The sequence below is a fragment of the Fringilla coelebs genome, assembly GCF_963513975.1.
Source record: "Fringilla coelebs genome assembly, chromosome: 8".
NCBI lineage: Eukaryota > Metazoa > Chordata > Aves > Passeriformes > Fringillidae > Fringilla > Fringilla coelebs.
This window is the reverse complement of record NC_140066.1, coordinates 4999788-5016794: the sequence shown is the minus strand read 5'-3', so window position 1 is coordinate 5016794 and position 17007 is coordinate 4999788. Positions and strand designations below refer to the sequence as shown.

The 17007-nt window shown below is 50.0% G+C and overlaps 1 protein-coding gene across 1 annotated transcript; it reads right to left on the bottom strand.

Moving 5' to 3' along the window:
* Positions 1-497: 497 nt before the first annotated feature.
* Positions 498-15743, bottom strand: LOC311156704 (putative neutral ceramidase C; the record flags this gene model as incomplete). Its single annotated transcript, XM_084210889.1, has 20 exons — positions 498-687; positions 1539-1627; positions 2304-2363; positions 3117-3266; positions 3844-3939; positions 4461-4556; positions 5325-5364; positions 6198-6292; positions 7306-7421; positions 7724-7805; positions 7941-8045; positions 9092-9178; positions 9482-9607; positions 10252-10372; positions 10845-10922; positions 11316-11443; positions 11757-11933; positions 13032-13181; positions 14124-14212; positions 15617-15743. The coding sequence occupies 20 exons, from the start codon at positions 15741-15743 to the stop codon at positions 498-500; spliced, it is 2202 nt and encodes a 733-aa protein (XP_084067015.1).
* Positions 15744-17007: the final 1264 nt, after the last annotated feature.

The window sequence follows — 17007 nt, the reverse complement described above, 5'->3', positions numbered from 1 at the left end:
AGGAGAGGAACCACAAACCCTTCTGGTGACCCACCCACCTGTAGGTGACTCTGAGTGGTCTGCTGGCTTTGGGTCCTTCCTGATGCTCCAGCAAAGCAGGCTGGGGTCTGTTCAGAGCAGCCTCACCCACAGCTTTAACTCATAAAATTCAGTTCTTACTGATTTTCATCTAATTCCCTCCAGGAGAGCCTATTCACCATCAACAGGCACAGGTTTAATGACTAAAGAAGAATTTACATTATCATTACAATAAGAATCAGCTGAAACACATGAGGAGACTCAGCTCCAGGGAAAAGCCAAAACTTCCCAGAAACTCGACTTTTGCACATCACATGACATCCAGCAGCACCCAAGGGGCAGCAGTGACGAAAAAACCCTCCTAAAACATCATGGAATCACCTGGAAATTGGAGACCACCCACAAGAACCATCCAAATCCAACCCCTGCGCAGCCCAGACACCAAATCTCCTGCCCATTCCTTTAGGGAAGGGGGTCACCTATGGAGCTGTGATTTGAAATGCTGAGGATGAGCCCTCAAAGGGGACAGTGATGACACGAAAGAGGGACAACCTCTTCTTGTAGTGCCCGAAATAGCGGAGCCGGTAGACGCCGGGCTCGGTGCCAGCCGGGATGTGCCACTCAATGGTCACGTTGCTCTGGCCACGGGAGCCTTTGCTCCAGTAAAACCTGGAAAACAGGCCCAAAACTGCAGTCAGCAAGGAAATCCACCTTTCATTGGAGCTCACTGTGTGCCATGAGATAAAATATACTTCCCTGGAGCGTCTTCAAGTCCTCACTGTGCAGGGGCAGAGCTAAACTCAGAGGGTGAATATTCACTTAAATCACAAAATCTGTCATTACTGAGCTCAGAACTTTTGGTGCCCATTTCCACATCAAAACCTCGTTGTCTTTTACACACTCCTTGTGCAAAAGCCTTTCTGTTCAACCCCCAAAACTCTACAGACAATGCTCAGCCTCGAAACCCCACACATCATCTGGACACGAGGGATTTTGCAGCTGGCTTTGAGGAAGCCAGCTGAAAAATCTTGGGAAGCTGATGAAGATTCACCTACAGCTCTGAAAGGTGTCACCAGCCTTGCTGCTTTGTGGGTATTTCTCCAGAAAGCTGACATCTCCAGCCTTCACTTTTCTTTCTTCCAAACTTTTAAATTATTTTGTCTGTTTATTCTGCACAGTGCATCTGGCCAGTTTTCCCTGTGAGTCTCTCCTGTTTTCTCCTTGGCATCTTACTCATCCCTACAGTGTGCCAGAGGGATGGATATAAGCTAGGAGCAAGCTGGACCACAAACCTTCTGTAATTCCTGCCCTTTCCCAAATTTGCAAGCCTCCATTCCAGACCCTGGAGCCAAGGGGAACACCAGTTTTGCCAAATTAACCCCCCCAAATATCATCTGGAGAGCATCACCTGCGGGGCCAAGACTAACCTGGGGCTGGGAGCTCAGGAATGAAGCCCTTCAGGTTAGACTGGAATGACTCCCTGGATTCTGTGGGACAGGGAAATTGCTCAGGGCACCCACCTGGTGTCCCAGGAGGCATCATTCAGCACCACACTCCAGCTGCTGGAAATGCTGGAGTATCTCTCCACTGTCAGGAAGTTATGCTCAGTCTGGAATGAAACCACCAGAGTTAGGCAGACACTGAAGGGACAGGCAGGTCCCCACCTTCTGTGGCACTTTAAACTGGATAGGGACTCTGCTTCCTCATGCTTCACTGGCAAATTGGGAATTACTGCTATATTTTACTGCCAGAGCACAAATTTAAGCTGATAAACGATGCAAAGGACTTATCTGTGGGCAGAGAATGGGCAGCCACAATGTCCATGCAAGGTGAGTGATGGGATGAATTAAGGGCTTTTCTGATTTCCTTTGTTTTGTTAAAATAAAGCAGCAGGGTGGTAGGATGGAAATTAGGGACCAGGTTTGCCCTGGATACCAGCCTGGCCTAACACACACAACTTCAACAATATAAAGAGATTATAAACAGCCCAAATTCACTTCACTGCCCCAAAAGCTTTCTGGTGGTGTGAATTCCCAAAGCACAGCATTCCCATCTTCCCCTGGTCTCCCAGCAAAGAAAAAAATCCTACCCAAATATCCATGAACCCCAAACACCCCAGTTCCAGCATCATTCCATCAATCCCAAACACCCCAGTTCCAGCATCATTCCCTCAATCCCAAACACCCCAGTTCCAGCATCGTTCCCTCAATCCCAAACACCCCAATTCCAGGATCACTCCCTCAATCCCAAACATCCCAGTTCCAGCATGATTCCATCACATTTACCGCGTTCTCTGCAGAGTTCCTGGGGTTTGCACCCACAAAAGTCACTGCAGCAACTTCTCTCTGGGGGGGAATTGAGATTTGTGTTAAAGGCTGAGCAGCACATTAAGAGCATCCTTTGAAGAGGCCATTTGATGTATTTAAGGGTGGGTTGGTTTTGTGGTGTTTTATTGTGCTTAGTTTGTTGCTGCTGCTGTTTTAAATCATTTATAATTTGACTTGTTGCAGCAGCAGTGGACAATTTGTGCTTTGAACTGCTGCTCTGGGCCTTGCCATTCCACTCGTCCTGCTTGCTGGATAAACTCCACCACTGCACATAAAAAAAGGAGGAAATAAGGGAGATTTTTCAGAATGCCTTACTGCAGGGAGTAAGGAGATGGCAATGAGGTGAAAGCTCTTGCTCTGAACATCTTATCTAAACGCTGAGCATCGAAAACAGAACCATTTCTGACGTTTTGATTTCATTTCATTTACATTCCAGCAGAGGCATCAAAGGTGACCTGATTGCCGCTTGTAAAAAATCCCTGTAAAATATTTGCCTACTTAATCGACTGCTATTTTGGTTTTTTGAAGCAGAAGGGAAAATCTGCTTTGTGCTGAATGAGGGGCTTTTATTTCCCCCTTTATCCACCCATTTTATTCCCATTCAGCACAGTGGCACGGAAATGCTCTGTCCCTGCCTCCTCAGCCATGCCCACCAGAGAAACAAGACCTGTTTGCTCTGAGGGCACCACAACACACAGGCTCGTGGGCTGAGGGGGAAGAATTTAAAGGCAATTTCTCCAGCAGGTTTTAGGGCTTCCCTGCAGCTCTCACCTCTCGATACTCCTGTCTCACTTCTTCCAGCACATCCCCAAAGGTTTTATTGGCCGGAGCGTTCTCGGCGCTCAGAGAAGGCAGCAGGGTCAGGCTGGTTACGTTGAAAAATGGGGGCTCTGGACCAGGGGACAGCTCCTGAGTGCCATTCTGGGAGGGGGAAGATGTGCTTGTTAAACATCCACATGGACAGCCAGGATTCCCTGAGGAGCCACAGCTCTGCCTCCCAGCCCCTGCCAGCACAGATGGTGGGAATGATAAAGTGAGCGTGAAAGCAAAGCAGAGCATCTCCAGCTGTGCTCTGCCTGCAGGAGCAATCCCTGCAGGACACCTGCTGCCCTGTGGCTGGGGTCTCCTAAACCCAGCCCCAGAACATCCCAGGATGCTCCTGCCCGCTGCTCCTGCCTGTTCACATGGTCACAGTGCTGGTGGGCACCGCCAGGTACACAAAAAACGCAGCAGATTTATTTTCCTTTTGGTAGAAAAGCAGCAACTTCAGGCCATACTGCAAGTTTAGAAGTACTGATTTCCTACACTTTGAGCTGCAAAACCCCCAGAATTTCTCAAGTGATGCCAGAGCCTCATTCCAGGAATTATTTTCATACCATTTCTCAAGGTGGACTGTGAAGAGAGAGCACAGCAGTCAGGTGGCCTCGGTGAGGAGCAGCCACCACCACTGATTTAAGATGTCCCCAGCAGCCTGTGGCATGTAGGAAATGCTGCTTACCAGAGCAATAGCCTTGGCCAGGCCCCTGTACAGCTGGATGTAAGCAGAAAGGGTGTGTGGCCCATAAATAGTCGAGGCAGCCTCGTACCGTTGAACCTGGAAAGGACAAATTCAGGAGAGGAGAGCTGGGAGGGCTCTGAGTGGTTTGCACATCCCATCCCAGCCAGCTCAGGATCAGCAGTGGGTTATTTATTCCCTTTCTGACAAGGAGACAGCCCCAACAACTTGCCAAAGCATTTCTGCTGCAATTTCAGGTTACTCCTCATTCTCCAACCTGTTGCAAGCAGAGAGGGCCTGTTTGCTCTTCCAGTCTTTACCCTCTTTGCTCTTCCAATTTTTACCCTCTTTGCTCTTTCAATTAGCACAGTCTTTACCCTCTTTGCTCTTCCAATAAGCAGAGTTTTTACCCTCTTTTAAAGGCTTATGATGCAACTTGCCTCCCCCTCCAACTTTTTGGGGTGGGATTCTTCCAACCCCAGTTCTTCCAACCTTCCCTGCCCGTTTTTGTGGCAAAGGAGAGGAACTCTAAGCACACATCATTCCACATGAATGATTAGTCCCTGGAGCCAAAAGGTGAACTCAGTTAGACAGACCCAATCCCCAGTTTTAACATTTACCTGGTATTCCTCATAGGTGGTGATGTAGTGGGTGTAGACATTGCACAGACCTGCAATCACAACATTCATCCCTGGTGCCCCATGGGAGTCAAATTCCTAAGGAAGGAAATAAAACCTTTACCTTGAAACAACTTCTTAATGCACAACTCTACTGGGTTTTTAAATTATTGGGTTTTGGGGGTTTTTTGGTTTTTTTTTTTCCAGGACAGAATACACAGTTATGGTGGGAAGGGGGCTGGATGCCCAGGAATGCAAACCTACAAGTGCAATTTCCCTTTTTTAAGGTCACCCATTCACTCCCCGGATTAAAAAAGGACAAATGACTTCACATCCCAGTAAATCTAGGGTTTTGGGATTTTTTTGGAAGCCCATGTCTGTATACTCCTAAAAAAATTAGGGATATAAGTATGAGAAAGGCCCAGTGAATTGTGGAGACAGCATCTGGGATTGGGATTTTATTTAGCTTACAGCCAGGATGTGTCAATCCAATGGAAAAAATACTTTTGCCTTTTTAAAAATTTTTTCCCTGCAGTTGTTCTCATGTTGCTGAATTCTGGTAGGGATTAAGGAGCTGAACTCCTCCATCCCAGAGCCAAAATCCTGCTGGCATCAGTTGTGCCTGGATCCCTGTGGAATTGCCTTAATGGACTGAAACCCGATCAGTTGGTGTTTTGGGGAGGATATTCATTTCTCCTGCCTGTCAGGAAGCAGATGGAAAATCTGTCTGAGGAAAATGGGAGAAGGAAACATCTGTGGGACACGAGCCCCATGAGCCCAGCTGGGAGGAGAGGAGGGAAAAGCCAGGAGGCTCAAGAGAAGGGAAGTTCCAGATGTGCTGCGCTCAGGGGAACCTCAGCCACTCACTCTTTGAACAGCCTCCCGCAGCCTGCGTCCAGACATGGTCCTGGGCATGGAGGGAACAAAGTCAGGCTCCAGAATCACAGAATCCCAGGATCCCTGAGGCTGGAAAATCCCTGCCAGCCCACGGAGTCCCAGCTGTGCCCAGTGCCCACCTTGTCCCCAGCCCAGAGCACTGAGTGCCACCTCCAGCCCTTCCTGGGACACCTGCAGGGATGGGTACTGCAAAGCTCCCTGGGCAGCCCCTGCCAAGGCCTGAGCACCCTTTCCATGCAGAAATTCCTGCTGCTGTCCAAGCTGAGCCTGCCCTGGCCCAGCTGGAGCCCCTTTCCCCTTGTCCTGTCCCTGTTCCCTGGCAGCACAGCCCGACCCCCCTGGCATTGTGGGCAGCAGGGATCTAAAGCAGGAATTGCTGGCTGGACTTGCAGCACCCACCAGAAATTCCCACAGCAGCTCCAGCCCTGCCCAACATCCCTTAAAATCCTCTGTGCTCAAGTTCAACCAAAACACTTCGAAACATTTCACACCCATCACCACAGCCAGAGAGGGGCTGGAGTAGAAATAAAGGTACAAGAGATAAATCATGATCCTAGTCAAATTTGCATCTCTGCACCACCAAGAGTCAGTGGAATTCATCCTTGTGGCGTTTGTGGTGCCAAAAACAGAATCAAAGTTCACAAATCCCTTTGGTTTCCTTGCAACTGCGTTTTGTTACAACCAAAAGGATTCAGGACACTTGAGTGCATCTCAGTCGTTCTCAGGGTGAGTCTGGGGACAATTTTGAGCCTACTCCCCTTTCCACCTGCAGGCAGGACTGTTCTAGGAGGTTTGAGTGAAATCTGGCTGCAGTAAAAGCAGCAGGAGCCAAGGAATACCCACGTGAACTCCCCGGGCACAGCGAGGATTGCCAGGGACCCGATGGCAACAATCTGCACATCCACGATGTCTGGGTGCCAGGGGTGGGGCCGGGTCATCTGAGGGAGAGGAAAAAGTGCATATCAATAACCTGGTTTAGTAGGGAAAAAAAAAATCTGAGGTGTTTTCCATCCTACAGTCACCATCCAGGCAGGCGAATTTGTTTTGTGAATTTATTTGTAAATTAATTTTATTTGTGAAACACGTGAGAAGGTGTTTTGCCTTCATGTGATGTCTGACCATAAGAGTCAGCTAAAGCACAAGAAAATACTATGGGTAAGGTTAAAAAACCCTAAACAAGGTGTTGCCAGAGGGGCAGCTTTAGGCAAAGTGGCTCAAGGTCAGGGTAGTACCTAGAAACCCCTCACCTGCATGGAAAAAGGATAGAATTGGGATTGATTGAGAAAAAAATCCCACTCCAGTGAGCCAGAAAAGGATTTGTTTCTGAGGAGCAATTTGCTGGGGGCAAAATGTGAATGACAAAAGCTTGTGAAGCACATCAGAAGCAGGAGGGCTGCCAGAGCATCCCTAAAATGTGCTAAAGCCCTAAGAATAAAGTGTAATTTACTCTCAGCAACACCATCCTGCCTGGAGGAGGAGGCTGGGAGGAGCTGGGGCCTCTTTTGGGGAGAGCTGAGGTGAGGAGCTGATTGAACACGAAGTGACAGCAGGGAAGCTTTTAACGAGGCTGGTGAAAGGAGTAACAATGAATTTCCTTACCCAGATGGCCTCGTTTAAGTGCTCTGAAAACCTTGGACATGATCCCTCTGCACAGCAGCCACGTCTGCCCCGGTGCCAAGGGAGCATCAGGTGGGAAAAGGGGCAGCAATTTCCATTTAGAGGCACAAGGCAGGGTTTGGGGAGAGCTCAGAAAACACCAAGCCATGCCCTGAGCGTGGGGATGGGATCGGTGGAGCAGCAGCTCTGCAGAGCCCACGTACCCTGTGCTCCCTCCTTGTTCTTCAGCAGGCACCACAGGCACTGCCTGGAGCTAAACCCACCAGGGACTGGGATCTCTGATCCCAGCCCAGTGATCCCTGCCCCCCCAGGGCACACACAGGTGTGTCCTTACCTCTCCTGTGTTGAAGAGGATGGGCTTGGGTTTGTGGCAGGCTTTGGTTTCGTTCGAGGGCTCTCCCAGCAGCTGGTCCCGGATTTGATCCCAAAACGGGTCCCCTTCCACTGAGCCTGGAGGGGGAAACACCTTTAAACCCTGTTCCTCAGCAGCTCTCAGACACTCCCTGCTCCCAGGTAAGGAGGACAAATGAGCAGGACAGTCCCCAACCAGCTCTTTCTTCTCCCCATTCCCCATCCCCTTGCTCTCCTTCCTCCAGGGCACGGCCATATCCTTTTCCCCAATGGCCACAGACAAACCTGTGAGGGGATTTCCTCCACCTTCCCAAAATCCCTCCCTTTGGATGCTGTGAAGTGACTCCAGGGCTGTCAGTCCATCTGGGGGATGCCCCACTGGGATCTGCCCCCCAAATTACCTTGGGTGAAGTTGAAAGCCCCCACTCCGTCAATAGTCCCCGCAGCAAAGCTGTGCCCCAGGGCTGGTTTGCAGGTTTGCACCTAGAGCAGAAGGGGAGAAGAAAAGGGAAAAGAGACAAATCCCATTTTCCCTTCACAGTGGCAGGAAGAAATGGGACAAATCCCATTTTCCCTCCTGGTGGCAGGCACTGCTGGGGGAACAGGGGCTGCTCTCACCGTGTGCGTGGCGTTGAGCTCCACGGACACGTTGCTCATGTTCACCCACTGGTGGGCTGAGCTCAGGGGTCCTGTCACCTCCTGGGAGGCCTTTTCATACAGCTCCTAAGGGACACATGAGGTGGAAAAAAATCCCTGTGGGACGAGCAGTCAGGAACAGCCATATGGACATTTCCTCCATGGTAATGTGTCGCCACGTTTCTCTTCACAGAGAAAAGCAAGGCACATCTGCCCAAGAATATTTCTGGGATTCACATTCTCTGAACCTCAGAGAAAGGAAAAACAATTCTTATCCCATTTGCTGTGCCCGTGTTTGTGCCAAAGTAGAAGGCAATGTGGAGATTGTTTACCCAAATTGATGGTGTTTTGTCTCCTTGGCCTGTCAGGTGTGTGTGTGTGTGTCAGGACTGTTGGCTGACAGTCACGAGTTCTGTGCAGAGTTGAGTGCTTGGCAGGTTCAGTTGAGATGCAATATAGTGTGATATAATATAGAATAATATAGTATAATACAGTAATTAATTAGCTTTCTGATAAGATGCAGTCAGATGCATCATTCTCTCCCCCCTCCCATCGGGGGTTGCCTGCAAATTCTATATTACTGCAAATCTCGAATTCCCAAGTCCCTTTGTTTCTGTCACCCCCGAGCCCTGCCAGCTCTCCCTGCCTCAGAGAGGGAGGACACTTCTCTTTTACAGCTGAAACATGCCCCTGTTTCAGCAGGATGGCGGCTCCCTTCCCCTGGTGGCATTTCTCACATCTTGGACCAAGCAGGAAAAATGTTTGCTGCGAGAAAGAAGAAGTTTTGCTTTACTCACTGCCTCAAAGCCCTGCACTCCTGACAGCTGAAGGTATTTCCTACACTGTCCTAAGCCTAACAAATTCCATGTTCTGAGGTCCTCTTGATTCCAGCAGACAGAGACATCACCAGCTGGTTGCAGAGCTCATTTCCCAATAAAAAACAGAATCAAGGAACTTTAGAGTCATTTGAATCTACAAACACCAAAACAAGTACAAGATAGATAGAATATGGAATATAGGAGATAGATATCCAGAGGGAAGGGATCCACAAGGCTCATCAAGTTGCTTAAATGAGCATGAATTCCTGTCACAGCAGCACTCCCACACACTGAGAAAGCAGAACAATCCCTTACCTTTGCTTTCAGGTAGATATTTTGCCCTATAATCCTGGTGCTCTCAAACATATCGCTCCCGGGCCCCTTGGCCATGCACATGGCTGCCTGTTGGGAAATTCGTGTGGTGATCAGGGATTGTGGAGAGCACCTGGCCCTGCCAGACTGAGGGAACTGAGTGGGAACTGAGGGTTTCTTGCAGGCCACATCAAAATCAGCCACAGGGTGACTACCCTCAAAAATTTGGGATGAACGACCAGAGAACCGGGCGCGCGAGGGACGAAGCGCGGTCAACTCCTGGAAGTGGCATCCGGGTGATTCTTTTATAAGAGGTGATTTTTTAACTTTTGGGTGCCCTCCCCGTGCCTGGTGGTGGAGCAGAGGGTGGGGCAGTGGGACACACTCACTCACCCCTCCGACGGGACAGGTGCTCTGGGGGTTGTCACACGACTCGCCCGTGTTGGCGCAGAAGGGGCCCCGCGTGTTGGGGGACACGTCCCCCAGGTTGGACGAGGCGAAGGCGGCCACAAAGGAGCCCTGCCAAAGGCCAGAGGAGCGTTACAGTGCCCTGCAGGGAAAGCTGCAAAGCCCAGCCCTCCCCGCAGCTGCTGTGCCCGCCAAGCAGGATTCTGGATTATCCCCAAGGTCGCTGGGAGATCTGGGATGGGGTTTAGGCACATCCCAGGGGTAGGAGCAGAGGAGGATTGGATGCACATGGTGGCATTTCAGGGGGAGCTTCACACCACCTTGGTGGGCAGACAGTGTTCCCTCCTCCCCCTCTTCCACCTCAGCTCTTCTTTCCCAGCTCCTCATGTTGCTGATCAGATGTTTATGGGTCATCAGAGCATCCTTGCACAGGAGTATTTTCCTCACAGGCGTTCACCATGACTGATTTATGGGGCGAGAACTATTGGAGCTGACTGCAGGGACACTTCCCAGGTCGTTCAAGGCTTGAACACTTCCAGGGATGGGGCAACCACAACCTCCCCAGATTTTAATCAAAATAAAAGTGAATTATTCCTCAAGGCTGAATAACTGCCACTGATTACTAGCTTGGAAAGTCAAGAACACACCTTCCAATTTCCCTTCTGTAAAAGGAAATAAATCAAAGCATTCAGCACAGTCCTTCTGTTCCTGTGCTTGCCCTGCTGTCCCACCCTGACCCCTTTGGGTGCTCCCACCTCTCCAGGGAGCATTCCCTTGTTCTTCTCCTGCTCAAACAGGTAGGAGGCATAGCCCACGTTGTCGCTGTTCACCAGGTGGTTGGAGTTGTTCATGCTCACTGGGTGCACGGCAAACCAGCTGAGGAGGGGCCAAAATTGAAATGAAAGTGAAATTTAAAAAGTGAAGATGCTCTGTTCGCCCCATGCAGCAGCAACTGACCTGTTCAATCCTATTGCATTTCAATCCTATTGCATTTTCCTCTTCCCAGTTTGGGGGGATTTTCTTTGGGGGAATACACACAGAGACTCGTGGTGCTCAGGGATCCTAATAGGATTCCCATCCTGTCCCTTCCTAACCAGGAGGGCTCGTGGCTGTAACAATCCAGGCTTTGAAGCCTGAGAAGAATTTGTCCCTGTCATTATCAAGGCCACCAAAAGATCCCTCAGACCTGAAATGATTCTTGCAGCAACCCATGAATTATATTTTGCAGGGATTTTTATATTCAAAGGAACCAGGAGGAGTCAGTGATGTAAAAAAGGAGGGGAAAACAGAACACCTTCATTCCTACAAAAAATAATGAGGGTATGGAGAAAAACCTGCTGCTCAGTACCTGATGAGGCCTAGCTCGTGTCCATCTTCATCTACCATCTTCAGCAGCACCATTTCTTTATCCGTGTTGGATGAATACCTGGATGGACAAAGCAGGGAAATCCCATCAGAGCCAAGGCGGTGCTCTGATGCTCTGGCAGGTGAAATCCCCACCAGGCTGAACAAGGATGTGAAAAGGTCTTTCCAGGTACCACCAGCACACAGCCAGGCCTTGGAGAAGCACCTGGAACCAGCTGGGAAGGTGAGGGAAGAGCTGTGGCTGTCGCTGTCCTCAGGCACTGCTCCCCCAGGGAATGGCGATAACACAAATTCATGCACCAAGGACAGCACTTTAACACCCTCTGACTCTTTATTTGTTAAATAAAGCACAAGGTCGCATCCTTGACCAATTCCTCATGCTTGGAGAGGGCCACTACAGCTTTCAAGCCCTTTTCCAGCAGTTATTTCTTTTCTCCTGCCCAGGAGATCTTACCTGCTCCGCTCGGACTCTGGGTTGGCGAGGTAGGAGAAAGGGCTCCGGTTGATCTGGCTGTTTTCTACTGTGCCTCTGTTTATAAAGAGCCTTCCTTTCTTCATGTTCTCGTGGGCAATATCTATGCTCTGCAAAGCAGCAAGACAGGGACTATCAGCCTGTAAGGGAGGTTATCTGGAAAAACTCTTTCTTTCCCTCCCTGTCCATCCCCAGCCCTTTCTTGGAGTCTGGGGGTGCTTGTTTGGGATTTTTTCCAAAGCTCATCTAAAATTCTCCAAAATTACGGCAGTACTTTTAAACTACCAACAGCTGTCTCTGAAGAAAGGGTCCAAAGCTCCTGCTCTTTGAGCTGCAAACAAGCAAGCCCACCTCAAAGCAGGCTGTGCCACCCCAAACACCCCAGCCAGAGCTGCTCAGCGCTCTGAACTGGGCGACACCGACCTTCACGATGCCATTCACGATGGATCTGAGGGTTGGCTGGACGAGCCCCTTGCTGGTGATCCAGAACAGGGTGTACTGGAAGTACCCTCCAGGCCCGGAGTGGGTGTGGGTCCCGCTCAGGATGACGTTGTCCTGCCGGTACAGCTCGCCGTACTTGCTCCGCAGCTGCTTCAGCACCTGAGCGGGAGGACATGCTCCTAAAAACCCCTTCTTGTTCTCAAAAAACCCCAACCATCCATCCTTCCCCCTCCTCACCCTTCTCCTTCTGCCTGGCACAACAACGAGGTTGTAGCTGTTGGCTTGGCAGGAGGCTCAAAATAGGAATATCTGGTGAAAGACCTTTTATCCAACCTGCAGTGCATCCCAGATCGTCCCAGGAGGATCCACAGTCCTCCAGCACCTCCCTATCATTGTCACTGCTTTGTAATGAAGGGATGGGAGTATTTTGGGGCTAAGACCCATTTATTGCTCAGATAAACATCAGTCCCAGAGGCTGTGAGGTTTTAGAGGAGCAAGCACTCGGCCATAGCTCAGAGTAGTCACAAGTTCTTCGTTACAAGGCAATACAGAACTTTATAAACCAATGGATAGATGCCACAAGGTTTATTCTGCTTTTCTAACCTGCCACCTTTACTTCACTGTGGATACTTTTATCTAATGGGCTTCTGCCATACTTATATGCTTCTATTATAACTTCTAAACTCTAAACTCATTCTATACAACCCCACCCCTACATCATAAACCCTTCACCATCCTATCAATGCAGTCTTCTACATCATAAACCCTTCACCATCCTATCAATGCAGTTTTCTACCTTATAAACCCTTCACCATCTTATCAATGCAGTTTTCTACATAAATCCTTCACCATCCTATCAATGCAGTTTTCTACATTATAAACCCTTCACCATCCTATCAATGCAGTTTCTCACTTACTGAAGGCATATTCTTACAACCATAGAAACACAAGTTTATGGTTTTTCTGCTTTGTGTGTTTTATTTTTACATCAATCCAAGCTTCTCCCAAGGCTGCAGATCAAACCCTTCAGTGCCTGTGGAAGTTTCTGGTTTCCTGATTCACATCTCTCTGCTGCATTAGAGGCACCATGATAATTCAGTTGTGATTCCAATGAACTCCCGGCAATTAACAGAAGAGCGAGCAAAGTCCAGCCTCCTTTGCTGAGGGGCCCAAAGCTCTTCCCCAGCAGAGACACAGCCCCAGCCCAAGGGGATCCCAGAGGATTGCCCCCAGCCCTCTCTGGCAGCCCCTTGGTACCTCCAGCCTGACTCTCTGGGACACCATGCCGATGTCGGCGCTGACGAAGACCACGCGTCGGGAGCCCTGGGGCTCTGCCACGATGAAGGCTCGGCTGTAGAGGCGGGAGAGGAGCCCCCCACCCACCTGGTTGGGGTTGGCATATCCCATCTGCAAGAGAGGAGCTCTCTTGGGATTTCTGTTGGTCACAGTGACTTTGAGATACGTACAAGTCTCTTTCCCCAGCCCGGCGGTCGAAGAAGGAGTCAGAGCTCTCCTGGTCGTGGTCTCAAGGTTGTTCATTGTTTCTTATCTATCAAATTCTTTCTCTGGCCTGCTGAGGTCTATCTAGCAGGTCAGACAGAGGCACTCTGTTATCTTTTTATACTAAAAACTACATGTGTGCATTATTTACCATAACTACCCACTACCTATCACCTGTGTTAGACAGTGAGTTCCTACCTTAAACCAATCCAAAAGTGCCACCATCACCCAGAAGATGGAGGCCAGAAAGAATAAGGACAAGGCACACCCAAATCCCTCCATCTTGGGACCCCAAAGCTCCATTCTAAAAACCCCAAAAATCTATTTTTCACCCCGTGACAAACTAACTGTTATTCTACTTAAACTCTCCTGACTTGTAATTCTTCATACAAAGCTGGTCATTTGCTCCATGGGTCACAATCAAAGTCACAGGTGTCCTGGGCTCTGTGCCAAGGTCTCTGAGCCCCCTGGCAGGGGCTGGAGCCATCAGGGACAGCCAGAGGGATGCCCTGGGTTCTGACAGAGCTCCATCATGAATATTGAGCCATTTATTCCTCTGCTTTTCCCGGGTAGATTTGCCCAGGGATCATTCAACAACTCCGAGCTGCAGCTCTGTCTTGCCCTGCATTCCATGGAATGGTTGGGCTTGGAAGGAGCCTTAAAGCCCTTCCAACCTCCCACCAGCCCACGTCGCCCCCAGCCTCGAGGAAATTTCCACTTATGTTCGAAGGCAACGCGCATTTGGCAAGGCAGAGGCTCCAAACTGGAAATCCTGCCAAAAAAACCACTCACAAAGGATGAAAAAAAATCAGTATTTCAGCCACCCCACGAGGAATTCCCTCAACTCACCAGAGGCACCTGTGCCACAGGCCCCGTGCAGTCAGCTCTGCCAACACCCACCAAGTACTTTGCCTCCTCTGCTATGCTGTCGGTGCAATCTGGAAGAACAAGTGGCAGATCAGTGGACACACACACGAGCAGGGTCAGGGGCAAAAGAGGCCAAAGGGCTCTGGCTGAGCGCTCTGAGGGGATTTCCAGTGAGCTCTCCAGGTGCAGAGGCTGTGGAGGCCTCTGGGGTGGCAAAGCAGAACCAGCCAGGGAGCTCTCCAGAGGGTCCCTGGGCAGTGTCAGAGATGGGTGGTGGTGCACAGAGAGGGGAACCAGCCCAGCATTCCCAGTTAAACACTCCAAGCCCACCAGTACCACACAGGAACCAGGTCCAAGTGCTGTTTGACACAGCCAAGTCAGCTCAGCTGTGGTAAGAAAAAAGGGATGGCGTGTCAGGAGCTTTTGGGAAAGGACTAGGGCAGAGAGAAGGGCACATCCAACACATCCTGTGTCCAGGGCTGGTGCCCTGGTCTTCCCCAAAAAAACCACAGCAGAGCCAGCTGAAGCTCAGAGTTGAGAAAAGCAGTTTTGAGCAGTGATTTCCAGGCAAATGGTGAGGAAAATTTCTCCCAAAGGAGGTCACATGTCACCCCAGCCAACAGGAAGGTGCAGAAATCCTTCCAGGATGAGCAAACCCGTGGAGGAAAAGCCATGGATGGCTATCAAATCATAATCAATCAGAAGGGTTATCTGCATCTCAGGAAATCCCAGCACCACAAATCACTGCAGGCTGAGATAACACTGTGGGAAAACATGAAATATTTCTGTGTGCTTGCCCTGTTCCCACAGCCCTCCCCAGGCAGCTGCTTTGGGATCGGGGGATGCTCCATCTTCCCAGCCTGGCCTTTCCTGGGCTGTCACTTGAAACACAGGACAAGGGAAACACACTGGCCACAGACTGATGCCATTTCTGTCATTTAAAGTGCCACCTGAGCCACCCCTTTGGAAATACCCTTCCTCCTCCTCCTCCTCCAAGAGCTCTGACACAGAGGAGAACCACTTGTGCAAAACTCTGACATGTTATAGCCTAACACCACCAAGTTTTGGGTCCCAGATGTGAGCTACATCCAATCTGAGACAAAAATCTAGAAGCTGGAAGGTGCCACTGGTGAGATGTTGAGTCCAGCTCCTGACACCTGTGCCTGGGGATGGGCTTGAAAGCATCAGTGGGCTGTGATGGGGTTGGTCAAATCCTGGGAGCAAAGGGCTCTCAGCAGGCACAGAGAGGGAAGGGAAGATGGAAGGGAGGGATGGATCCCTGCAGCCAAGCTCAGCCCAGCCCTGGGGCTGTGCATCCATGCCCAGAGAGCTGCTGCTGTGCTTGGGGGGAAGGACCACGTGCAGAGGTGGTGCTGACAGCTCAGCAGTGACCTGGAGACCTCCACCTGCACCCCTCTCATTTCAATCCTGCCCAGGAGCAGAGGGCTTGGAGGGGCTGGGGTAGCTCCACTTGCCATGGGTGTTTTTGGTGAGGAAGTGCAGGACCAGGAGCGCCACGGTGAGCGAGATCATCAGCACCAGGCACACGATGAGGATCACCTCCAGCCGGGAGTAGGAGCACCTGGACCTCTTTGCAGCCATGGTGGGGCCACTGTGGGAGCAGAAAGGGACATCCCAGGGAGGGGCACATCCCAGCCAGAGCTCACATCCCACCCTCAGAGAGCTGCTTGTTGTTGTGGTGTGTGAGGGTCCCCAGGACGAGGTGAGAGAATCTGACTCCATGTTCTCAGAAAGCTGATTCATTATTTTATGATATTTTGTTATATTAAAATAAATTATGTACTAAAACTATACTAAAGAAAGAGAAAGGAGACATCAGAAGGCTTGAAAGGAATGATAATAAAAACTCATGACTGACCAGAATCCTGACACAGCTGGCTGGGATTGGTCATTAAGTAAAAACAATTCACATGGAACCAATCAAGGGTGCACCTGTTGGTAAGCAACCTCCAAACCACATTCCCAGCAATCAGATAATTATTGTTTATATTTCTTTTCTGAGACTTCTCAGGAGAAAAATCCTGGTGAAGGGATTTATCAGAAAATATGACAGTGACAGTTTGTGTCCCCCAGCACAGAGAAGGATGGAAAGTGGAGATTTATGTTTCAGCTTATGACAAAAATGTGTCCCCTGCTGGCAGCAATCCCTCCCTGACACCAGGTCTGACAGGACAAATTCCCAGCCCTGTGTCTCCCAGGACACCTTGCTCACCCTTCTGAGGGGATCTGGGAGCAAACCCCCCAATATTCCAGCAGGTCCTGCGTTCTCTGAGTGGCTGCAGGAGATGCTGGAGCTCAGAGCACAGCAGAAGATAGCACTGTCACCATAATAAACATCAATTTAGGAATCTCATCTTCAAGGTCCCCCCCCCAGCCCACACCAGTCTGTGATTATTCTGTGATTAGAGAGTGAAGGATGAGGCAGAGAATCTGATTTTCCTGGCTGTAACATTTGCCAGCTCTGGTGAAGCTCCTGCCTGCAGGCTATTCCTCACAGGGAATGTGCCCTGGAAACAATAAACCCTCAGGAAACAACTGCTGGAATGAGCACTGCTGCTCCTGGAAAGGTAGCAGTGAGAAATGACATCAGCAGAGAGCCAAGTGGTCACTTAGACTTGCTCCAGGTGACCTCTCTTATCAGCTGGGCTTCTTCTGCTACAGCCAGGCATGAATTTCACAGAGCAAATATTTTAGTGACAACAATCTCAGGTTTCCTTCCTGCCCTCTTTGTTCCCTGAGCTTCCAGAACTATCCCAGCACCAGCCTGGAACCCATCAGCATCACACACACAATCACCCTCCTCACCACCCCACTGATCAAACTGCCCCAAAACCACTGGAAGGTG